This window comes from Maniola jurtina, chromosome 17 (genome assembly GCF_905333055.1).
Source record: "Maniola jurtina chromosome 17, ilManJurt1.1, whole genome shotgun sequence".
Lineage (NCBI taxonomy): Eukaryota > Metazoa > Arthropoda > Insecta > Lepidoptera > Nymphalidae > Maniola > Maniola jurtina.
In genome coordinates, this window is record NC_060045.1 from 1231107 (window position 1) to 1257608 (window position 26502).

The following is a 26502-nucleotide window of genomic DNA, read 5'->3' on the forward strand; positions in this document are numbered from 1 at the left end:
TTTCTAGATCGCATTTTCCCTAAATGGATCGATTAGGCTGCGCCGTTAGGCAGTTTGCATCCAAGGTAGTTATTGATCTGAAATGTTGGTTCAGGCTGGCATCTATGTTTGCTGTTTTGAATACATCAATGCCATGCAGTATTTGACTGGCGGTTTGCTATCCATCCACTGGTATACTATCTGTACTCTATAGACAAAACTTAAATGTGACTATCCCCTTTAAAAATGCCACCACAAATTTTCACATTGCTCGAAGAATTCCCAGCGAAGATTAATTTAATTCCCTAAATAATATTCCTAATTTTAAAACATGCTAACCTACGTTAGTTCAAAGTTGCGACAGAATTAGCTTAGAACTTAAAGACACGCATCTCTCCCAAAAGATGTTTTATCTTAGAGTGCTTGATTAATTGTTAATTAAGCACTTAAGCCTTTGTTAATTCAAAGGTTCTCTGTACTTCCCTAGATAATGCCTTGTTTGAATATTTATTCGCTTTAAAGTTACGTGAATATAATATTAACTGAACAAGAAGGCTTATCAAACGATATTCCTCAGATGATCCACTTTTCTTTCAAAATATCAGGAGATCTAGGCTAAACTAACTAAATAAAGTTTAAAAATAAAACCCGACTGCTCCTCATAATAAGCGATGAAATAAAGTTAAATTGTTTTTCTGCCGCTTGGTTAAATAATATTTATGAAAATAGATAAATATGAACTCGGAATTTTCTCTTTTTTTATTTGACATTCCACTCGAAAAATAATTCAGAGACTCTCACGTTATTATACTATCTTTCATATATCTGCCATACTGATTTTGTTCACATAAATGTAGCCAATGTAGAGTCAGGAAAGCTGGTATCCATAGTCGCTTACACAGGCGGATGAAAACCTAACTTGTACACCAGGACCAAAATAACGAATCGATCGACACTTCATCCATACTTCCATACTAATATTATAAATGCGAAAGTGTGTCTGTCTGTTTCTGTCTGCTACCTTTTCACAGCCCAACAGTTTAACCGATTTAGATAAAATTTGGTATAGAGTTAGCTCACATCCTTGGAATGGACATAGGCTACTTTTATCCAGAAAAAGCAAAGAGTTCCCACGGTATTAAAAAAAAAAACTTAATTCACGCGGACGAAGTCGAGGGCATCATCTGGTTCATCACAATCATACATACATAGTCTGCCAAAATCACAACCCTACCTTTTGGCTTTGCCACAGTCGGGTAAAAATTGCGCATTAGTTCCTCAGCTTAAGAGGGCTCCTCCGTCACTCGTTTCATACAATCGTAGTTCCAATTTCATTTGAATATTAAGCAACCAAAGCCCATGAAATTTTGCAGACATATTCTAGAAACTAATATCTATGTCTGTGGTTTTCCAGATTTCTGTTAAAATATTCGGTTTCAAAGTTACGCGGTCTTAAAAATTTTCATACAAGTCTTTGAGCCCCTGTAATTTTAAAACTTCATATTTTTAGAAAAATCTAAAACACCACAGACACAGACATTAGTTTCTAGAATATGTCTGCAAAATTTCATGGACTTTGGTTGCTTAGTATTCAAATGAAATTGGAACTACGATTGTATGAAACGAGTGACGGAGAGAGCCCTGTTGAGTACCCTCTTTGGTTTATAAGCTAAAATAAAAACCTATGGTCTGAATTTTTGCGGAAATGTGTTGAGCTCAGTTTAGCACAGATCTAATTTCCGAGATTTATTGCACTAGAGCAGTAAACACGAAAGACTGAAGTATGTTCGCTTGTAAACTGGTACTTAGCGGCTCCGTTGGCTCTCTCAACTTTTTGTTGTGCGTACATGTGAAAAGCGTAAGCGATTTTAGTCTAAATCATTTATGCAAAGGACAACCACCGATTTCTTGCTGGTTGTTTGGTAAGAAAGGCTTTCTTTTCTGCTCAATATACACGAACCCAAAGTTCAATGATATTAATAATTAAAAAAAACCAATTGTATATTGTCGATGATAATAATTCAAAATATCCTACTCTCTTGTCTCTACCATGTCTCCTTAACTTAAATTTTATAGAAACATTGTAAAAACTTAAAACATAAAGCTATGTAAGTGAGTAAAAATATGACTGGTAAAATTAAGTAAAAGTTTATTTTATTGTAGACTTTCGAATCCCTAACCACATTCCGAATCAGTGGTAGTGGCAAGTTCACTTGAAATTCAGAATGATTTTAAAAAGTAAATAAAATAGGTATTTGAAAAACTGCTATTTTTATTTATATTAATATTTTTGCATTAGTTCTTAATTTGTATTGATAAGCGACAAACAATAATTTTGTTTTAGTTAACTTATTTCTTATTGATTTAATCTTAAATTATGTATTTTTTCAATTTAATTTTTATTAGTGAAAGCTAAAGGGGTTCTAGCCAGAATTTGGGCACGACAAAATTTTATAAAAGAGTAACAATTCTGTCAGCTTTTATTTGAAATAGTAATCAATTATTAAGTACCTACTAAAACGCATATCAGTGAACAGAATTCTGTGTAATTTTTTATCAATTTGACGAAAAATAGCTCTAGATTTGATCTTCTGACGCTTTTTACTTGGAACACACATAAAAAACATAATATTATTTGTTACTTATAACAGTTTCTGAGAGCACATAAAATATCATAAGACTCGACGGAGAGGATTTTACTGTTTCGAGTATGTTGGCGAAAAATTGCGAGCTTGGCTTATGAACTATGGTCACAAAATACTCGTTAAGTTTTAAACCACGGTTGTTTTTTGTCTTTTAGGAATAATATTATGTCAACTAGGGAATACAGTCCTGCTTTACTACTCTATTTTATTACATACCTACTTTATCATTCAATTTATTATATTAACCCTATATCTACTAACCACATTATTTACATATTTTGTATTCACTTATATTGCATCCTATTTACCGTCCGTAACTTCTGGCTTCACGGAAGACCAGCGCTGTGCCTGCGTTCCCGACACAGGCGCAGCAAATAGAATAGAATAGAATAGAATAGATTTTTATTCAAATAAACTTTTACAAGTGCTTTTGAATCGTCAAATAATTTACCACTGGTTCAGAATGCCGTGTCGAAATGCTGAGTGGAGTTCATTTTGGCACCACACACCACGCGTCCCATTTTGTATTTTATTTATTTTAAGTTATCTTTTGTTGGTGACAAATAAACAGTTTTTCTTTGTTTCTTTCTTTAAAATTTCGACCCCGATAAATAGAAATAAGTAGTAATAAAATAATATACCTACTAAAATCCTCTAATTCACATTCCATTATACAGGATGATGTGATTGATGGATGATTTCGTGGATTATGAAGCTGAACGAATACTTACACTCTTTCATATTGAATCGCGTCTCAAATTGATCGGACAAGAAAATGGTTGAAAAAATAATATTCCAAAATGTTTTCTTTAATGGTTTCTTTCTTATATAATATCTACTACCAGTGAGTAAGGACCACAGAATCCAGATATAGAAGTGATAAACGAACGTGAGTTTGCTACGCGTGATGCAAGCATTTGAATAAGTAAGCCTTGAAATATAAATTAAAGATTTAAAACTACTTACGTCATTTGTAGTGCGCTATCACTGTTACTCTTGTGGGTTTTGCATCTTCTTTCTCATCAGCCGATAACGAATTTTATACGCCATAAAATATGATCGTAACATATTTATAGCATAAAATGTCATTGATAATAAGAAACGTTCGATTAAACTAGTTTTAAGAGGGGTCTCTCCCTCACTCGCCCCATACAAACGTAGTTCCAATTTCATTTGCATATTAAGCAACCAAAGTACATGGAATTTTGCAGACATGTTCTAGAAACTAATATCTATGCCTGTAGTTTTTCAGATTTCTGTTGAAATATTCGGTTTCAAAGTTACGCGGTCTTAAAAATTCACATACAAATCTTTGAGCCCGTGTAATTTTAAAACTACATATTTTTAGAAAAATCTAAAACACCACAGGCACAGATATTAGTTTCTAAAATATGTCTGCAAAATTTCATGGACTTTGGTTGCTTAATATTCAAATGAAATTGGAACTACGTTTGTATGGAGCGACTGACGGAGAGACCCCTCTGAAGCTTTTAAATCATAAAGCGAAGAATTTTGAAAGTGTTTTATACCAAAAACAGGCAAATTACCCCGCCTCGGTTGAGCTCGAGCGCCGAAGTGTTATTGGCAATTTTTAAAGCGCCCGAACACTCGACAACGAAAGTGTTTGCTTAAACGTTTACTCGCAACAGATGAAAGGCCGGGATAGACAAAACGCGACAGCGACGCGTGATAGCAACTGTGTGACAGGTTTTTAGGATTTTAGGATTTAAGTAGTATTCAGAGTAGGTACAGTCTAAGGCCGTAAGTCGTTTAGCACCTTAATGATCATATTCGCGTGGCACAGTTATGCACATGGGTTAGGTGAGTGTGGCGTGTTTATAGAAATCACACTTAATATTATAAAGGAGAAAGTTTGTATGTGTGTGTGTGTGTGTATGTTTGTTACTCCTTCACGCAAAAACTACTGGACGGATTGGGCTGAATGGAGATAGATTATACCCTGGATTAGCACATAAGCTACTTTTTATCCCGGAAAATCAAAGAGTTCCCACGGGAATTTTAAAAAACCCACATCCACGCGAACGAAGTCGCGGGCATCAGCTAGTTGGTCATAAGTGCGACAGGTTTCGACAATAGTTTCGCGGAATTGCTACTCGAATTCTGAGGCCGACCATAGGTATATTTAATTTACTCTAAACACTACTTAATTTAAGCTAACACACTCCAGTAGAAAACAGTGGACCCTTAACATTTTCGTCCATTGCGTCTGTCTGTCTGTCGGACAGACAAACTATGGCCACCCCCCTTTTCATCCTAGAGAAGATCCATGCTCTGTAGTGAGCCGACCATGGGTTGATCGTGATGATTGTGATGATGATGATCCTGTTAGTGATTCATATCAGCCTCTCTTTGTCCCAACCTATTAATTTTTTGAAAAAAACTGAGAGCCTTGGAAACATCGATTTAGGTAGGTATTTTGTAACTAGAAAGCGTAGGAAGCTTGGGTCTCCTACGCTCGGCCTCAGGAAAGTCCAAAATTCGTTTGGTCGGAATGAGTATAAAATCTTTTATAACACAATTCCGTAATCAATTTTGTTGCCTTTATACAAATTTTGAAAAATCTATTAAAAGTATGCTCCAGAAAACAGCATATAATATAACACAACAAATATAATAAAGATTAGGTAAATGATAAAGATCGTGGATTTGACCTGCAATTTTTTTAGACGTCTGGCATAATATCGAATCTTTGAAAAGAGCAGTTGCCGAGTTTCTGCTGGTTCTTCTCGCTAGGAAAGGCATTCCAAACCAGTGGTAGATGCATTTGACGATTAAAAATACTATTTGTAATAGTTTAATTGAATAAAAAATATTTATGTTTGTATAATGTTTAATTCAAAATTCTAATATAGTTGTTTCCGAAAGCTTGTTAAATATAGTTTTCGAGACTAATTTCAGGTTTAACACAAAGGGTATACCTATAATAATTTATCTAGTGGATAGCGAATTTGAACGGTCGAATAAATCTAGTTAGCGTAGTTTTATTGGTACATAGAACTAGTAGGTACCCAACTCCGTGGAACAATTCAAATTGTGACCCGCAACCTAAATAAATCGACCTTTACGAATACCGTTAGGATCTGTATATAGGTAGTCTATAATAGTCCATTGTAGGTTTGATGGATGGTTTCTGCATTGATGTAGTCTTTGTTTATTCTAATTTATTTATTTTAAAAAAAAAGCATGTATGCAGTTCGCACGCGGTTGACGTGAATCCTTCAGAGAAAATAAATCGATGTTTTTTTTTTTTTTTCAAAAAATTCATAGCCAGTGTCCCTCGGGATGATGTCAGGATTTTAAAGATCCATTCAAATCTGTTTAGACATTTAGAAGTTATGGTGGAATAAGAAACTCACCTAACTTCATGTATGTATGTAACACTAGCGACCCGCCCCGGCTTCGCACGGGTGGACATTTATTTTTTCTATTTTCCGGGATAAAATATAGCCTATACGGATTCGGAAGAATCCCTCTAAGTAATGGTAAAAAAAATTTTGAAATCGGTCCAGTAGTTTTTGAGCCTATTCAATACAAACATACAAAAATACAAAAATACAAAGGTTTCCTCTTTATAATATTAGTATAGATGTACATACCTACATAAAATATGAACCCTGAATAAACGAATAAATAACAAAAATATTTTTTATTCATTTAGGGCGAAATTTTCAATCGTCAAATAACTTTTATCTTAGGAATAAATTTGACTTTTGACAGATTTCCTATACAAAAACTGTCAAAACCTCGATCGAAAAATCAATCTTATACTTTTACAAGTACTTTTGCATTATCAAATGCATCTACCTCTGGTCAGGGTCCGGAATGCCTCGAAATACCTGAAGTCATTACACTCCATTTTTGAGCAGTCGTGAGCAGTTTGATAAGATCAGCGTAAAGGCAGGCAAAATATCTCTATTATGATCTAAGATTAATTCTAAACCCCTGCAGATCTACGGTCATATATAATTAAATTCTAGTACCGAAAAGCCTGTCACCAGTGATATGTTAGCCCTTACACGTGCACGCCAATATTAATCTTAATCTTAATAAATATAAAGGTGCTTTCGGGGTACACTAATAAAATTACGATGGGTTGTACCATAACTTAACCATCATACAGTTACATCATATTACAGCCGTGCCGTGTCCGTCTCGTATAAATGGTAATAACAGACCACGGTGTAGTATGGACTAGGATGTATTCAGATGAACCAGACCATACGTAAATCATAGCAGTTATCATAATTGTAGCATTAGTTTGAAACCCTCGTAGCTTTAGTTTTAATTTTCACGTAATTATCACCATAACTGTATTGCAAATTTAGCAATTGACAATCAGAAAGTGTACAATTGCACCCAATTTGAATAAATGATTTGACTTTTGAGTAGGAATGCGTAGGTAGGTAGGTAGGTAGGTATGATCAGCAAGATACAAATTTTTGGCAATGCGTCAGTATGTAAAAATCGTTTGTCTCCATTTGAAAATCTGTCATGGATGCTACCAGCCACGGGGGAGCAAGGTGGTTATGTTGGACTCTGGAGCGGTTAATGAGCCTGACTCTTTTTCATGAGGAAAATCCATCATGGATAGATCATGGATGGATCAACGGGCCACGGAGGAAGCACTGTGGTTATGTCGGACTCCTACTGACTAAAAATCTCAATGAAGCGCCATCCCACCACTGACGACGGAGCACAAGGCACCGGCAACGCTTGGTTACTTCGCGAGCGTGGCCTGCCAGAATTACTGTATGATTGCTAATCCGTGGTTATAGATGTTGGTGCCAAGGTTCTGTTTAGTTTTATGGTATATGAAATTACTCATGTGATGTTAAGGCAAATTGGGGGAGGGTTTATTGAGATTTTTTATGTGTTTTATTACGGTTATACTCAGGTAAGGTTATGGGTATAAGTGCTTGGGAGTTAACTTAAACATTATTTATTTGGAACAGCAGCTGATGCCCGCAAGTTTAGAATAATTTACATGACTTTTCATCACTATCACTACTAATATTAAAAATGTGAAAGTCTGATTGTTTGTTGGTTTATCCTCCTATCACGTGGCAACAGAGCAACGGACGGACATGATTTTTCGCATGAGAATCAATGAGTTCCTACGATACTTTTAAAAACCTAATTCCACGCGAACGAAGTCGTGGGCATCAGCTAGTTTGATAATAATTATGCAAAAAAATAGTGAAAAGGCCCTTCTAGGCAGGCGCGCTCCACCTAGGCTGCTTCATCTCCTGTTTGGTGTAATTGAAGTCAAAAACAAGCCTTTAATTATGAAAATATAAAAAAAAAGATATGTCACACAATACTTACAGTCAAAAACTTTTATTTGCTTCCCAAAAGTGACCTCCATATTCAAAATTCGTTAATTCACGTTACACGTCCATGCTTGGGTCACGGAATTCATTATGCGTACCTTTCAACTTAATAATCGGCCCAGTAGATTTGAAGAAAATAGGCAGTGACAGACAGACAGACAGATACGAGTGACCCTATGCCCTTTCTACTCTGAAGAATTAACAGGAACTGACCTCTATCTTGTCTATTTACTGTATAAAACCAAAAAGCTGGATTTATAACAAACGCTTCGGGAAAGTCATGTATTGTAGGTACAAGATAAAACTCGACAAGCCTGACATTTTTGGGACGGCCGAGTAACAAATTATTTACTGTGGGAAAATTCGAAAAATTCGCTCCAGAGTCTCGGGTCATTAGGGAGAGCAGAGGGTTAAGGGAGTGGCTATTATATTTCGTTGACGTCATTTTGGGTAACGTTTTTAATTTGGTTTTGAATCACTTGGCTGTAGGAACCCTTAATTGCATGCGAGTAACTTTAGGATTCCGGCCCTCAGAAGGAAATACTGAACCCTTATAGGATCACTTTATTGATTAATCCATACTAATATTATAAATGCGAAAGTGTGTCTGTCTGCTATCTTTTCACGGCCTAAAAGTTTAACCGATTCTGAAGAAATTTAGTACAGGGTTGGCTTATATCCCGGGGACGGACATAGGCTATTTTTTATCCCGGAAAATCCCACGGGATTCCCAAAAACCCATCCGATTAACCGATTTGTATGAAATTTGGTACCGAGGCAGCTTGCGTCCCGTAATTGACATAGGTAACTTTTTATCCCGGAAAATCAAACAGTCCCCAAGGGAATCCTAAATCCACGCGGACGAAGTCGCGGGCATCCTCTAGTCAATAATGTATTCAAAAATTCAAAATTCAAAATATTTTTATTCAATTAAACTTTTTCAAGTACCTACTTTTGAATCGTCAAAAGCATCTACCACTGGTTCGGAATGCCTTTCTGTAAATGAATGTAGAAATACACTAGAGTCCTTATTGGCAGGAAGCTTGTTAGACGACTTTGAAGCTAAGTCTAGATCTTAGTTATCACTGATAGTAAATCAGATAGAGTTAGAACTTTTACAAAGCTCTCCAAAGCAATTCGAGACGCTTCCAAGACCAGTTTTTTGTTCAGTGGCGTAACAATAGTGTGACAAGATGGGCAAGATGCAATGTACCCTAAATTAAACGGATAGATGCCAGAAAATGCCCCTCCGAAATTTCAAAATAAGAGTGATACGCATAAAATCCACTCTGAAAAGGAATTTCAATTTAGTTGAAGGGTGACGCAGTTGAAATTATGGTATTTACATTTCTTTTGACAGAAACACAATAAGACAAAGAATAAGACAAACTGAAGGGATCCTAATGAAAGCTTTAACTGCTCAAATGAGAAAACTTTTGATGATAACAGTTAAAGTTGATTGTAGCGTTTAATCATAAGTTAAGAGGAGCTATTCTGTATTTTGAGAACGTTATGGAGAGTTCTTAGACATGCAGGTTTCCTCGCGATGATTTCCTACACCGTTAAAGCAAGGTGACATTTAATTACTTAAAGCGCAAACATATAACTCCAAAAAAGTTAAGAGATTTAGATTGTTTCTGTTGATCTAGATCAAAGTTTTTGATATTTATGTAGGTATATGCGCAGGCTAGAAGTGCGAGCGAAGCAAGCGCGAAACTTTGTATTATATAATATAGTCTTCTTCAGACTATCATGATTGGCATAATTGAGGGAAAGAGGAGCGTCATCGGTAGAAGAAGAAAGTCGTGGCTTTGAAACATCAGAGAGTAGACTGGGATAGCCAACGTAGAACAACTTTTCCGTTTGGTGATAGACAGGAAATTATATTGACGGCTAACCTGCCTGAAGAAGCACATGAAGAAAAAGGTAGTTAAAGACCTGAAGAGTGGCATAGGCTACATTTTATCCAGGAAAATCTTTAAAAACCTAAATCCACGCAGACGAAGTCGCAGGCATCGGCTAGTAACATATAGTCCTTTTTAATCAAGTTGTTTAATTTGCTAGATAGGTACCTTTAAACACTATGACAAGTGAGCGAGGAAGCAATTTGCAAAGTTATTTTAATTAGTGAAAGCCCACAGGAGCTATGTCTATCTACAAACGTCAGGTGAAACAAAACGAAATATTATAAAATAGGAGACAGTTGAAACTGCCGAGGCTATTCTCTAAAACACTTGATTCGTCGTCGAGTTAATGGTAAAGTTCTTGTTCACCGTTAAGTTTGACGATCTATCTGGCGCAAGAGCAAGCGCTGTGGTCTTATTAGTGGGAGCTCTCGAGTTTGATTCCCGGCAGGATTTGGAATTTTATAATGTCTAAATCACTCAACCATACCACCATACCAGAACAGAGATATAGACCAGTGATTCGGGTTTGGAACTTCAAGGAAATTTGTAAATGATTTTTAAATGCTTACCTAGTTATTAAAAATTGCGGAACTTGGGTATCGTGCCGGGAGCGCCTTTAACCACTAGGTCACGGTTCTGTTATTGCCAATGCCGAAATTTAAGATATTATGTTTTTTTTTTAGTTGGCCTACTTGATAGTATTCCTCCTTCAGCGTTGGAATATAGCTGAAAACGAGGCTGTGCGCTTAGAGAATAAGCTGTATTCAGTAAACTAAGCGCTTCAGTGACTCTTTATATTAAAATTCAACAAGGTCTCTACCAGGGGAGAGATAAACCGTTAACGTGTGAAAATGACCACGAAATAACAATAAAAAACTCGGAAATTGAATTATTTACCAAAGCACAAATATTTTTTCTTTAATTCTATCTATACATATAAAAACTTATGCTGACTGACTAACTGACCTATCAATGCACAGTCTACGCCGCTGGGTTAGAATCTACCACTAGTTCGGATTAGTGCGAAATAAATGTAGAAATGTGTCTGTCTGTTTGTTTCTTATCTTTTCAAGATCAACCTTGGCGATGTAGACGAAATGTAGTGAAGACAAAGATCTAAAATGGCATCCTGGATGGACACAGATTTTACCCCTAAAAATCAAAAAGTTCCCACCATATTCTAAACTTTAACTTACTTAAAAACTTAAAACTTTTATCCACGCGGTCAAAGTTGCGGTAGCATCTAGTCTAAAAATACAATCTATTTCTAATCACACTTCACACTAATATTATAAAGACGAAAGTTGTGTGTATGTATGTACTATGTGTGAAAGTATGTGTGTGTGTATGTTTGTTATCCTTTCACGCAAAAACTACTGACCGAATTTGGCTGTGGAATGGACATAGATAATATCCTGGGTTAGTACATAGGTTACTTTTTATCCCGGATAATCAAAGAGTTCCCATGGGATTTCGGAAAACCTAAATCCACGCGGACGAAGAAGCGGGCATCAGCTAGTATAATATTATTTAGCCTTATCATTTGCATGAGCGGTCTCAAGTTCAAGCACTATCGCTAAAGTAACCCATTAATTAAGTTCTCATTTGGGTAATGTAACCTATCCAAATTGTAAACTTAATTGGTCACACTTTGTATCGCTTGCAGGTAATTGGGGCGTCTAAAGTGACCGATGAGGCGTGTAATGATTGATTGGAACTTAATTGCTTAATTAAACTGACCACTGGCTCTTTTGCTAACGAGCAGGTCGTATTAAGTGCAGTTTAGCTGATCTGCCCCAGCTTAACATTTTAAAAATGTATTAAAAGTTATGGTTCTAAAAAAGCACTTTATACAAATGAAGATTACAATAACAAGTGTGAATTAAAAATTTATAACACCCCCGACAAGTGAAGGTTACAGTAACTAGAAAAGAGCTGATAACTTTCAAACGGCTGAACCGATTTTCTTGGATTATAGCTAAGAACACTCTCGATCAAGCCACAAAACAAACGAAAAAAAAAACTAAATTAAAATCGGTTCATTAGTTTAGGAGTTACAACGCCACAGACAGATACACACGTCAAACTTATAACGCCCCTCTTTTTGGGTCGGGGGTTAAAAAGCAGCCTATGTTCGATGCAATCTGAAATGAAATGAATATTTTATTATCTAATCAAAACTTAGATGGTATAGGTATCTATACCTACATCTTTACATATTGACTTTGATGGAATCCTGGCCCCTGTAGGAGGATAGCAGTTCCTTCCCAAACATACTACAATATGTGAAATTGCGTGTGTGTGTGTGTGTGTGTGTGTGTGTGTGTGTGTATGAGAGAGAGAGGAGAGGAGTGCTTGTATGCGTGTATCTGTGTTTGCATATTAGATGATATTTGGTGCATTACCTCTGTTTACATATTATATTCTGTGCCTGTGTAGTCTGTACCAAATATGATCAAAATCGCTTGAGCAGATAAGCCATATATATAGAAAGACTTCTATCTATCTGACTGTTACATTTTATGTAAATTTTAATATTGTGTGGATTAGTTGCCCAAATACATGAAAATACGACGCACGAAAACGAACCGAATAATGAGTGCACAAGCACCCTTATAGTACGACTTTTTTTACACTGCACTAGGTATACGATATCAAATTTCCGAATTCTATATTATTTATGAAATATAAATTCACAATTGATTGTCGTCTTCGATTACTAGAAATCTCATTAAAAACCAAAAGATAAGGAAAAATACCTTCAGGCACTTTCGGAACGTAATAGTCTGCGAATTTCACTCCGCGACTGGCAAAAGGTAAAGTTGAGTGAGCATTTTCAATTTTTATTTCAATTATATTCAAGTGGATTTTTATGGATTTCACAGTCGCTGCGTTCGAATGTGGAGATCTTATTTAGGTTAGAGCTTGCGTTTGAATTTGCCTGCTAGTGAGTTTTATGAATTTAATACTTTACTAGCTTATGCCCCTGACTTTACTTGCCTGGACTACACACAAGCTGTAATTTTACCCCCTTAGAGCTTGGATTTTCATAAATCCTTTTATAACGGATGTCTACATCATAATAGCTATCTGTATGCCTTTCAGCCCGATCCGTCTAGTAGTTTGAGCTGCGCGTAGATAGATCAGTCAGTTGGTTGGTCATCTTTTCTTTTTATACATTGACACACTTCTTACACATTTTTTTCAAAAACTAGCTCACTCGCTCAGGTTTGTTGTAGGACATCTCCAAAAGTTGAGTGAGCATTTCCAATGGTTATTTCAATTATATTCAAGTGGATTTTTATGGATTTCACAGTCACTGCGCGCGAATGTGAAGGTCGTACTGCGCTTGAATTTGCCTGCGAGCGATTTTTACGGATTTATTATATTGGTTTAATTAAAAACTAGCTCATGTATTACGTATTCTATGTTTTATCATTATCATTTAAATTTAAAATCATTTTATATCATTTAAATCATTTACTTATATAATTTGATTAAGTTACGTTAAATCCAATCTTTTGTAAAAATTCACATTTTGTACCCGTGCTACGCCAAAATACTCGCTCCATCGTCCCTTCATTCAGCTTCACCTTCTCGACCTTCGTTTTGCTAACATTTTTGTGCCGACCCGGGAATTGAACCCGAGACGTGCTGAGTCGCAGCGCAGCTATGGTCTAGGCACTAGACCAACTACGCAGTTTAAATATATCGGTTAGTTGACATGTAGATGGTTAACATGGAGTTAGTTATTCAAGGGGCGGACCAACAAATTCCTGAAAAGCTTCCTTCCTTTTTATTAAAAAAAAATTGAACAATTAATTACTTTTATTTATTGGTAATCTTTGCCGCAGTTTAATTACACAGCAATAAATTGTTCTTGGATGTAATATCTTTCAATTTAGGGCGTTCCTTTAATGCTGAGAGCGATTAATCTTGTACTAAAAGACGCGCTTGTAATTGGCCGGAAATCTATCGGTTTTCTTAATTACAAAATCAATGTAACAAAACAATGCCGGAACAATGTTGGCAGCTAGATATCTGTACTAGATAATGTATTGCTTGACTAAGACGGCTCCTGAAGTACCTAAGCGAGGGACTGGGAAATGGAGCGTGGTAGAGCTTGTCTATTTTGAAATGACGCGCCCCACTACATACTTTTGTGTAGTAGTGATGTGTAAATTGCGGTGGTGGGGCGCGTCATTTCAAAATAGACAAGCTCTACACAATGACCGTTTGGCCTACATTTGCCACGTTTGGCCAACGCTTGCCGAATAATTTTTGTTTCTATTGCTTGTTTTTTGTTTTGTTTATTGCCCTCGTTGCGTTTAGTATTACATTTAGATACTAATAGTGAAGTAATAAGAATACATTATCTTATATTTTTTGTAGAGTAGGTTAGCTTATGTTTAATAGGATACAGCAAAAAGATCCATGTTTGAGATAAGTCATTCCTACCAAAAACATAAATTTGTGAAAAGGGTTAATTGCTAAGAGTGTCTACTCACCAACAATCTGATCCATCAGTTTGGCGCGGTGTAAATTTTCAAAAAACAATTTTGCATCTTTTATGAATAAAAATATAAATATGAATAAAATAAAATTTAAAAAAAAAAACAGTTCCTCAATAAGTCTGTCTTTTATCCACATAATTAGTAGCGATATTGATGCTGTTTATAAACAGCGTTTAATCATTCGCCAATTGACCGTACAGAACGATCTACTTATTTCAAATAGATGAAAAAACTGCTTAACAACTTGGCCACTTATTCCACTTTCTCTACCTATTTGGTAGAGTTATGAACTTGGCTTGGCGTGAATTGTGAAATAGAAATTACACCTTTACAAATTAGCTGACACTTACCGAAAGCACTGGGCCATTGTGTACTGGAGATTTTACTTTTGTGCTATTTTAAAAGACCCCGATTTTACACAATACTAATGATAAGCGACCGCAGTTCGAACGGAGCCATTTCTGTTTTAACAAATAGACTGCTGACCTTTCACCGACAGGCCTATAATGGGTATTCAGGTCAAATAGCTTCCGAGTGAAACTTAATACTTAAAGAGCTAACTACAAAAATTAGATTATTAAAGTATATACATACATACTATATTTATTTTGCAATTAGGTCAATTTGCAATGCATTGTAAAGCTCCTCTCCTCCTGAGGATCTCCTGAGGAGGCTCCGGTATCGGGCGAAACGTGCGTTTATGAGTGGTTTTGGGATTTGTGTGGTGCTGCGTGGTGGTGGTGCGTATTGCTTGCTTGGTGGCTGGCTTTTCCTGCATGTTTACAAGTGGGAGGGCGGGCGGTGCATGTCGCATGTTGCATGTTGCAGCATACAGATTTTTTTGGTTTAGCGGATTACAGCAAATTAAGCTTTTGGTTCCTTGTACAAGGTGAAAGGTAGCCTTTACGACCTTGTTAAAGCAAACTGGCAATGAAATCATGGTACGAGTGAAAAACCTAACTCTAGAAGGTCTAAAGCGCCGGGCAAATCGCGTCGCTTACGTATTTCTCCGATAAAGTTCCTGCGATTTGAAAGGTAGACCTTGAAAGAGGAGTAATAGGGTTTTAGTGTTTTAACTTTATCTAGTTAGTAGGTATTTTGATACGGACCCCTAATAACTATCTTAATAACGCCTTTCACGCTTGGGAGGTAATTTTGTACAAAATATAACCACACGAGATAGCTTGAAGATTAATGAAGCGAGCCGACCAATGAGCCGGGCCTCTTTCATCCTTAAAATATCATGCGCCATTTGAAAACCAACTTTCGGACCTTCAAATAAAGTACAATCTCGAAAAGTATCAAAAGATTAAAAGACTAGTGGAAGGGTATTTTCCCGCAGGATTTTGTCAAAAAATTAAGGGGGTTTCTTGGGATAATATTAATGCGGTGGGTTTCAGATCCTTCCACATACGACTCTACTACAGAATACGATCTTACATTTAAAAATTGCTTGATGATGCCCGCAAATTCGTGCGCGTGGATTAAAGGTCATAGCTCATTAGACCCACCCCGCACCCGACCAGCACCGCCTCGCCTCGAGTGGTTAGTAGTCTTTATATGGAGTACAATAGGTATACTCTCACTACATCAACTCCGTAGCACCTCGCCTACAGGCTGACTAGGCGCGAACGGCAAGTGGACCACAGTGTGATCACTCTTTGTTCACACGCTTGCCTTGCGGGTTCTGAATGGATCGCGCACTGTCTGCGAGTGGTTCACGCACGAGGACCATGTATTGGCGGCGCAGCGCTTCCCTTCCCTTAATTCCTAGCCTTTCTTTCAAACGTGTCGGTCGTATCATTTTGTTTTTAAAATGAATAATGAGAAACTTATTATAGACGATAACTTATAGAATTATCGAAAATTGTGGACCACGCGATGTTCACTCGTTGACCACGCGACATTCAATTGTTGTTCAAATAATGCAGCGCCCACCCGTGGATCAGTTGTCAACAACGAGTGAACACCGAACGACGAGGCGATGCTGGTCGGGTGCCGGGTGGCTCTAACGAGCTATGATCTTTACCTAGGTTTTTATAAATCCCATGGGATCTTTTTCATCCTGGAAAATCAAAGAGTTCCCACGTGATAAAAAAACTTGAATCCACGCGGACGAAGTCGCAGGCATCAGCGTTATAATTTAATTTACCTATTTTACAGAAAATCCAAAGTGTATATTTATATTTCAAGATCACCTAAAAACTATTTTCTCCATTAGTATAAATCCGTACTGTTTATATAAACATAACATTTCCGAGAGAGTGGTTTAAATTAAATTTTTATATAAACACTTTGAGGAAAGTAATGCTAATGTTCCTTTGACGACAGCTTAACCTTCAGGTGTCTCAAAGGTTAACATTATTTTTGTTTAGAGCACTTTAGTAAATTGAAGCGGTTTTTTAAAGAACGCTTACGCTTGGCCATCGCATTTGGCGAACGTGCTGTATGCAAGGCCATATGACGTAGGTATATATGTATTTCGTCACACACGGATCTTAGTACGACCTGCACACAGCTTTTACACGTTGGATCAATGTGTACGCCTTCAAAACTTTTTCTTATAATCCGAGAGCCTCTGGGAAATTTCGAGGAAGCAGGAAGTACGTATGGTAAACTTGGAGAAGTTGGACACGGTGACGGGCAATGGTAGTAGTATCACAGAGTAAAGATCAGCGCTTACGAGCAAGCCCAAGGAGGTCCTAGGCACCAAATCGCCATAGCCCAAGTTGTGGTAACTATAACCAATACCTACAGTAACAGGACTTACCTGTGTGTGCGAGTAGAACATGGAGAAGTTGGACACGATGACGGGCACTGGCAGCGCTATCGTGAGCACTCCGGCCAGCGCGCACAGAGCGCCCACGAACATGCCCAAGTAGGTCTTAGGCGCCATGTCGCCATAGCCCACCGTTGTCATGGTGACGATGGCCCACCATAACCCTAATGGTATCGACTTGAACTGGTTGTCTGGGTTATCCTGGAACATTGTTTAGAAAGTCTTTAGGCAGATTCGGCATTCCGAACCAGTGGTAAATTATTTTGTCGATTGAAAAGCACAATATGTAAAGGTCGCAGCTCACTTACACGACTACGCTCCCGTACGATAAAGGAATAAACACGGGCTTAAGGTCGTACTCTGTACATACATTTTACAGTGACAACATACAATTGCAAACAGCTTGCCGCAATCTAGCCACTCGATGGTTGACGTCTCGCTTACCACGCGTTTCAAGCGAGTGGCCCACATGTCTACAGCGTGCGGGCCATTCAAGTATGTTGTAAAGTGCGCAGTAGGTAGACGTCGTCGTTCTGCTAGCTGTCATCGCGTGGACAGCGAGCTTCCTGCTAGCTATCAGCTACTAACTAGCGGTCACTTCAATTTGAGGTGGAGCGATACGTGTGTTGTGTGGTAACGGTATCGTGTAAATGTGCAACGACCTTAAAAGTATATTTCAATAAAAATATATTCTATTTTACTCTAGATTTTAAGTCATAACATCATGATAACCTTCTCGCCAGCTCACTACTGAGCACATGAGAACTCTTTGCTTTTCCGGGATAAAAAGTATACTATGTCCGTCTCAAGGATGTCTAGCTCTCTAACAAATTTTGTCAAGATCGGTTACACGGTTGAACCGTGAAAAGGTAACAAGCAGATAGACTTACACATAATAGGTAACATTAGTATGGATATTGGCGCAATATGTAGATGTCACACACTTGAAATTTTGTACACTAAAGGAGGAAGTGGATGAGCTCACAAAGTCTGTGCAATTCTTGTCTAATGCTTATGATGACCAGATTGGGTTAAATGAAGAATCCAAAAAGTCCCTGTCGAATTTAAATACGGAGAACCAAAATTTGCGATCGCAAATGATTGACTTGAATAGCAAAATTGATCACCTTGAGCAGCAAGCTAGAGATTGTAACGTTGAGCTTCAGTGCATCCCGGAAACCAAAAATGAGAATATCCTCACCATTGTCCAGCAGATGGCATCAGTTGTCTCTTGCGACCTAACAGATGGCAGCATACTGAACTTTCACAGAGTTGCTAAGATGGACACACAATCACAACGACCGCGAAGCATTGTAGTGAAATTGTCCAGCCCAAGAGTACGAGACGATTTACTTGCGGCTGTTAAACGTTTTAATAAGAAAAATCCACAGAACAAGCTGAATACGTCTCATTTAGGTTTCGCTGGTCAGACCACACCTATATACATCATGGAACATTTATCCCCGAAGAATAAAAAATTACATGCTGCCACTAGACTAGCTGCGAGAGAGAAGAAATACGAATTTGTATGGATAAGAAATGGTCGTATATTTGTTCGTAAAAACAATGGAGCTGCAGCACTGTGGATAAAAAATACTGAAACTCTAAACGGCTTACATTAGTAAATCAATTCTGTATGCATGCATTAATATTTTTATTGTATAAAATTCACGCTAAATATTTTTTACCAAAATGTACGAGGTCTAAGGACCAAAACAGAAGATATCTATACAGCGGCTCTATATCAGGACTACGATTTAATAATTTTAACCGAGACTTGGTTGAACAATACGATTTTTGATAATGAAATCCTAGATAGTCGTTATATCTTACACAGGCGAGATCGCTCTTCGTGTCCACTATCTTGCCATAAAAAAGAAGGTGGTGGGGTAGCAATTGCCGTTAGTAAAAAATTTGAGTCCGTAAGGAAGTACGAATGGGAATCTGTATGTGAAGATTTATGGATAGCGATTAAAGTCAGTCATAATATTTTTATATATGTTTGTGGTGTCTATGTTCCTCCGCCTGTCAAGGAAGATTACTTGGAATGCTTTTTTAAAAGTGTGACTGATATTTGTAACAACAAAATAGGTCAAGATTCACCAACTCTTATCATTGGTGACTTCAATTTACCTAACATTTCTTGGGCAACCGATTCGAATAGTAACGGCTTAATGTCTGGTCAAATAGGTAGTAATATAGATAGTCTCTTTTTGGAGCACATTGCTTTCAATAACTTGAAACAATGCAATCCTATTGAAAACATAAACGCCCGTATTTTAGACTTAGTTCTTACAAATAATACTGATTGGATACAAGTAAAAAAAGAAGATAATGCTTTGGTCACAATAGACAACCATCATCCACCACTACAAATTATTTTAACATTAAATTGTAACCGCTACATGAAACCTTCTCGTACACCATTTCTCAATTTCTTCCTATGTGACTATGATAATGTCTGTAATGAACTGGATCAAATAGATTGGTTGTCTCTATTTCAAAATTCTTATTCGGTCGATGCAAAATTAGATGTATTTTACCAGACACTAATGCCCATTATTTATAGACATACACCCATGCGGAAACCGCGAGATAGTCACTATCCTATATGGTTCTCAGGTCCATTATTACGAGCACTTAAGGAAAAGGCAAAAATCCACCATAAAAGCAAAAAGTACAATAACCCAATGGACAAATTTGCATACGAATTATTGCGCGAACGTTGTGCCATCTTGATAAAAGGTTGTTATGACAATTTTAAAAAACGAGTTGTTGAATGTATTCGTGATGATCCTACCTACTTTTGGAAATATTTTAAACAACAGCGTAAAAATGGTACCAATTGTATTCCGAATGAAATGATTCTGGATAATTTTGTAGCTAAAGGTGGAAAGAATATATGTGACGCCTTTGCTAAACATTTTTCATCGGTCTACATAGAGACTAGTAACTGTCAAGTAGGAAATTCGCCACTCCCAAACAATATCATTCCCAATGTTCCATTGGGTTCTTGTATACTAACTGAAGAAGAAGTTTTAAAACATCTTTTAAACTTGGATTCACTTAAAGGTCCCGGTCCAGATCTTCTTGCCCCAATATTTCTTAAAAAATGCGCTCACAAACTAGCTAAGCCACTTACCCTCATATATAACTATTCTTTGCAAACGGGTACATTTCCTACCAAATGGAAAATTGCATATATCACACCAGTGCATAAGTCTGGCAACTCAAAAGATATAAAAAACTACCGACCTATATCTATTTTATCAATCTGTGGAAAAGTCTTAGAAAGCTTAGTTCAGAAAATAATTTATTATCACATAGCCCCATATCTTGATCCTAACCAACATGGGTTTCGTCCTCGCAAATCAACCACTTCTAACTTAGTTAGTTATATATCAGACATCGCTGAGACTGTAGATGCTACTGGTGAGGTACATGCAATTTACACCGATTTTCGAAAAGCATTTGATATGGTGAATCATAACATTTTGTTATTGAAAATTGAGTCTTTGGGAATTCATGGCTCATTGTTACGTTGGTGTGAATCTTACTTAAGAAATCGGTCACAACTTGTTGCTGTTAATGGTTTTAAGTCTTATGAGATAAAAATATCATCGGGAGTCCCTCAAGGATCTCATCTAGGTCCCACGTTCTTTTTAATTTTTATAAATGATTTGGCACTCAAGTTAAATTCTAAATTCAAAATGTTTGCAGACGATATAAAAATTTACAAAACCATTAACAGCCAAGCTGATGTGACAACCCTACAAAACGATATTGATGCTGTTCACTCTTGGTGCACTACAAATGGTATGTCCTTAAATATTGAAAAGTGTTTCCACATTAAATTTACCAGAAAAAAAAATCCGGTAGACTGTGTCTATAAAATAAACAAGGTTAGTCTTAAGGAAGTTTATAGTATGAGAGACCTTGGTGTTATTGTAGACTCGGCTTTAAGTTTTCGTCCACATATCGAGCAAATAACATCTAAAGCTTCAAAAATATCCGGACTAGTATTCAGACAAATGAAAATATTCAAGGACCCCAGTTTATCTATACTGGTCTTCAACAGTGTTGTCCGTAGCATCCTTGAATATTGTAGCACTGTATGGAGTCCAGGGTATCAAGTTCATTCTGATAGAATAGAACGAATTCAAAAAAGGTTTCTATACCATCTAACTTACAATGACTTCAAATGTGACAAATTGTTTTCATACGAATCTCGTCTCTCTTACTATAAAATGAAATCCCTTAGGGACCGTAGAAAGATTACGGATGTCATTTTTCTGGCAAAACTAATGAAGGGTCTCATTGATGCGCCTGAGTTACTTGAATGCTTGAAGTTCGTTGTGCCCCGTGACTGTAGCCGCTTACACAATCGCAAGACGTTCTATTTGCCTCAAACCAAAACCAAGCTTGGGCATCATAGTCCGCTATATAGAATGCAGTCTCTTGCAAATAGTTACAGAGATGTTATAGATATCTTCTGTGATAATATACCAAGAATAAAAAGTAAGTTAAGTACACAGATAAGTAATTGTTAGAAAGTAGTTTGTATAAGGTTTTTCCTATTTTGTTAGTAGCTGTTCTGGTTTAAGTTTTTGTTCCTTGTTTGTTAAGTTTATTTTGTGTTGCGCTGTAGTTTTGTACCTACATACTTTAATAGTGCATGCCGAGTCCACATCGAGAAGACGCAATTGCGCGCATGTATCTTTGTCCATTTATCATCTTGTATTTTTTTATACCAATTGTAGTCGGTTTTGTGGACTGAATAAAAAAAAAAAAAAAAAAAAAAAAAAAAAAAATGTCATGGGAAAATAGATCTACAATACGAGATGGAAACTGCTACCACCGGATTATCCGGTTGCTATTTCCGGTACATCGATAAATTGCTCTGTACTCCCCAATGGATGCAGGACCATTATCAACAATGTTCACTTGCGGCGGGTATATCTGGTGCTGCAAATGTTCATGGGCGGTAATCACTTAACATCAGGTGACCCACCTGCTCGTTTGCTCGCTATTAGGTTTATTAATTAACAAGTGTAAATTAAAAAAATTCAACACCCCCGACAAATCATTTTAAAATAAATAATTATGTATGGCAACGTGCATCTTGACAGCTTGACATTTGTCAATTGACACTTGAATATTATGAACCTAAGGGTTATCTAACCTTCTTTTCTACAAGAAAACTAGAAAAGAGCTGATAACTTTTAAACGGCTGAACCAAATTTTTTGGATTATAGCTAAGAACACTCTCGATCAAGCCACCTTTCAAACAAAAAAAAGTAAATTAAAATCGGTTCATTCGTTTAGGCGCTACGATGCCACAGACAGATACACAGATACACAGATACACAGATACACAGACACACAGATACACAGATACACACGTCAAACTTATAACACCCCTCTTTTTGGGTCGGGGGTTAAAAAGTTTTAGATTAGGCAAATAAAGTATAACCGCCCTTGGAAAAAACTGCATTTCATCTTGAGGCTCCACCAAAAATATAGTTAGTTATTATCGCAGAGACGGCCTCCATGAAAAACTGAAATAGTTTCATATAAATAAAGATCAGGACGGACCCTGTAATACGCTGGTAGGTACGTGACGTAGGAAAACTGCCTCGAAGATAGCTAAGCTGGGTTCATAATAAAGGTAACAAAATGTAATAATAACTGACAAAGTATTAGGTTATTACAATAAGTAATATTATAGTAAGTTCATAGACGATCATTTTGTATCAAAACTAATTATTTAAAAAGAACCGGCCAAGTGCGAGTCAGACTCGCGCACCGAGGGTTCCGTACTCGGGTATTTTTCCGACATTTAGCACGATAAATCATAAACTATTATGCTTAAAAATAAATAAAAATCTGTTTTAGAATATACAAGTCTAAAGCCCTTTCATATATTATGATACCCCACTTGGTATAGTTATCTTACTTTGAAAATTAAAACATATTTTAATTTTTTTTCTGTGATGTAACCACAAATTCACGGTTTTCAGATTTATTCCTTTACTTGTGCTATAAGACCTACCTACGTGTCAAATTTCATGATTCTAGGTCATCGGGAAGTACCCAATAGGTTTTCTTGACAGACACGTCGGACGGACGGACGGACGGATGGACAGACAGACAGACAGACAGACAGACAGACAGACAGACAGACAGACAACAAAATGATCCTATAAGGGTTCCGTTCTTCCTTTTGAGGTATGAAACCCTAAAAATAGTGTCATGTCTATTCTTTTCTATTCATACATCAAGCTTATCGGATCCTATACACATCACACACGTGGCTTTAGCAACTGATATCTTTAAATTGGCCCGAGGTACAAGCTTGCAAATATGCGAACATTAACACTAGCGCTACTCCATCCCACACATTTTATTCCTCAGAAAATAAGGAAGGTCAAAAATAAAGTTCTGACAGCAGTGGGGTGTTGCTCTATAATATGTGTATACCTGCCATAAAACCCAAATAAGCTCCAATTTTTGATACCAAGCCAAAACAAGAAAGCGTCAACAGAACTTGAGCAATATAGCAACTAGTTATAAAAATTTCGCGCACCGGTGAGCCAGTAACTTGTTTCGAAATTTTTCTTCGCGATTCGGCGAGTGTTTCGGGTTTAAAAGTTGTTTAAAAAGCGATAAACTTGTGGGAAGTTTTGACTCACTTTGTGTATACTGGAACTTATTTTCGCTTCAGGACACAATTTTAAATCCATGGCTAAAGTATCATTATTTTTTTACGGTTGCAACTTGCTATTGTCTGCAATTCAGACATCCTACGACCTAGTTTTTTTCAAGTAGAAGTAAGGAAAAGGGAAGGTCCATATTTTATCCTTTACCGTCCATATCAAATGACAAAACGCATACTTAGTTAACGTTAACTTTAAAAGTTACACTAGGACCTCAGATATTGTTGAAGTGCTTTGATATTTATTTATTTTAATAAAACAATCCATACTAATATTATAACTGTGACACTATTTTACACACTTTGTGTTTGTCTGTCTATCTTCTAGCTTCTCATGGTCCATCTGTTTAACCGATTTTGATTAAAGATACGGGAATAATATTGAGAGCGGACATAATATGCTACTTTTTGTCTCGGAAAATCAAAAAGAAATCCCCATGGGATTCTTTCTCTAAAGTCTAAAGACATAAATTTTGAAATAAAATTATTAGTAAAGTTTGCCATGTAGCCAAAAGTTTTGCAAATTTTTAGTTTATTACATGGTTTATTAACGAACAAAGTTGCTTCAAAATCTAGCTTAAAACAGGGCATAACTTTCAAAAAAATATATAATTAGGTTACAATATTAATTATTTTATGGCAAAGATAATGGAGAGAAAAATCGATATATGGCATAGCTATAGATCTAGAATATCAAAGAATAGAATAATAAGTGTAACGTGGAGAAACGTGTGAGAAGTGTACCCTTAAGAGGGGTCTCTCCGTCCCTCGCTTCATACAAACGTAGTTCCAATTTTATTTGAATATTAAGGAACCAAAGTCCTTGAAATTTTGCAGACATATTCTAGAAACTAATATCTATGTCTGTGGTTTTCCAGATTTCTGTTAAAATATTCGGTTTGAAAGTTACGCGGTCTTAAAAATTTACATAAAAATCTTTGAGCCCCTGTCATTTTAAAACTACATGATATTTTTAGAAAAATCTAAAAACCACAGAATAGTTAGTTAGTTTCTAAAATATGTCTGCAAAATTTCATGGACTTCGGTTGCTTAATATTCAAATGAAATTGGAACTACGATTGTATGAAGCGAGTGACGGAGAGAGCCCTGTTAAAAGTATGAACTGATAATATTTGTTCAAAGAATTTGCAAATTCATCAATTTATAATTATGATGAATGTCTATAAGCCCTCAATAAATTAGTTTGTGGACAAAAGCATTCATCATGAATGCAAATCGGAAATAAAACGAAAAGCTTTGCATTCATAATGAATGTAGGTAAGAAGATATTACTGGAAATATTCATTCTGGCATCCAAAGTTAAATGGCTTAAAATTAATTCAAGGTTTCTCTTGCGTGTTGTCTTTGGAAATACTCTTTGCTTTGTTCTTATAGCTTATTTTTCTTATTCTTTGAAAATCTCTTTATTATGGCTGTATAAGAGCGTTAACCTTGAAAAATTCTTTGCGGCATCACTAGTCACTACTACAAATTCGAATGTGTGTTTGTTTGTTGGTTTGTCCTTTCATCACGCCCCAACAGAGCAACGAATTGATGTGATTTTTAACCCAAAAAGATGGGTGTTATAAGTTTGACGTGTGTATCTGTGTATCTGTCTGTGGTCTGTCATCGTAGTTCCTAAACTAATGAACCGATTTTAATTTAGTTATTTTTGTTTGAAAGGTGGCTTGATCGAGAGTGTTCTCAGCTATAATCCAAGAAAATCGGTTCAGCCGTTTGAAAGTTATCAGCTCTTTTCTAGTTACTGTAACCTTCACTTGTCGGGAGTGTTATAAATTTTTAATTTACACTTGTTGACATGGATATAGTTAAACCCTGAAGAATAACATAGGCTACTTTTTATCCTGAAAACCCAAATAGTTCCCACAAACCCACGCGAAAGAATCTCTGTAAACAGCTTATCACGGAAATGAAGATGTAAAAAAACTTGTGTAAACTGGAAAGAACTTTGAACGTTTTTCAAGTAGCTGAGACAACGAAAGGATCTATGGCACTATTTGGTACTACATAATATACCTCCTTTGTCTATATTTTATATAGAAGGTAGACTGACTGACTGAAAACTCGGACTGAATTCGGATATTACGTACTAATCCGATATGTGATCCAAATCCAAGCTATTCAGTGGACATCATTGTCACATGTCCGATTTGAATCCGAGGCACATCCGAGATATTCTCACGGATGACGAAATTCGGATCTAGTGCTACCGTAAGTTACCATACAAATAGTTCTATGACCACTTCGGAACGTATTTTTACGGATGAGTGCCTTGAGAAAGGATTTTTAAAAATTCAACCCCTAAGAGGTAAAATACATGGCCGAAGTTACGGGCATAAACTAGTCATGTTATATGATTTATCAAACACGCTGTATAAACCTGAGACATGTATTGAAGTATTTGTCTGCCCCAAGGCAGGCATGTCACGTCTGTTATTACGGCAGACACTGAGCTCGCGACGTCTTCACCTTTGTTCGAGAAAATTGTATCGTTTTTGCGCGTGGAAATTATCTTTTTATCAAAAGAAAAGTTATGAAATATTCTTTTATATAATATGGAGTATCTGGATTAAAGCGAGGGGATTACCGTA

The 26502-nt window shown here is 36.6% G+C and overlaps 1 protein-coding gene across 1 annotated transcript in view; it reads right to left on the reverse strand.

The window, feature by feature from the left end:
• The window catches only part of LOC123873688 (potassium voltage-gated channel protein Shaw-like), a 150681-nt gene that overhangs the window by 12365 nt on the left and 111814 nt on the right, over nucleotides 1–26502 (reverse strand). Inside the window, exon 7 of the mRNA XM_045918667.1 lies at nucleotides 17167–17376. Coding sequence (XP_045774623.1) covers nucleotides 17167–17376 — 210 coding nt within the window. The remainder of the gene's footprint in view (nucleotides 1–17166; nucleotides 17377–26502) is intronic.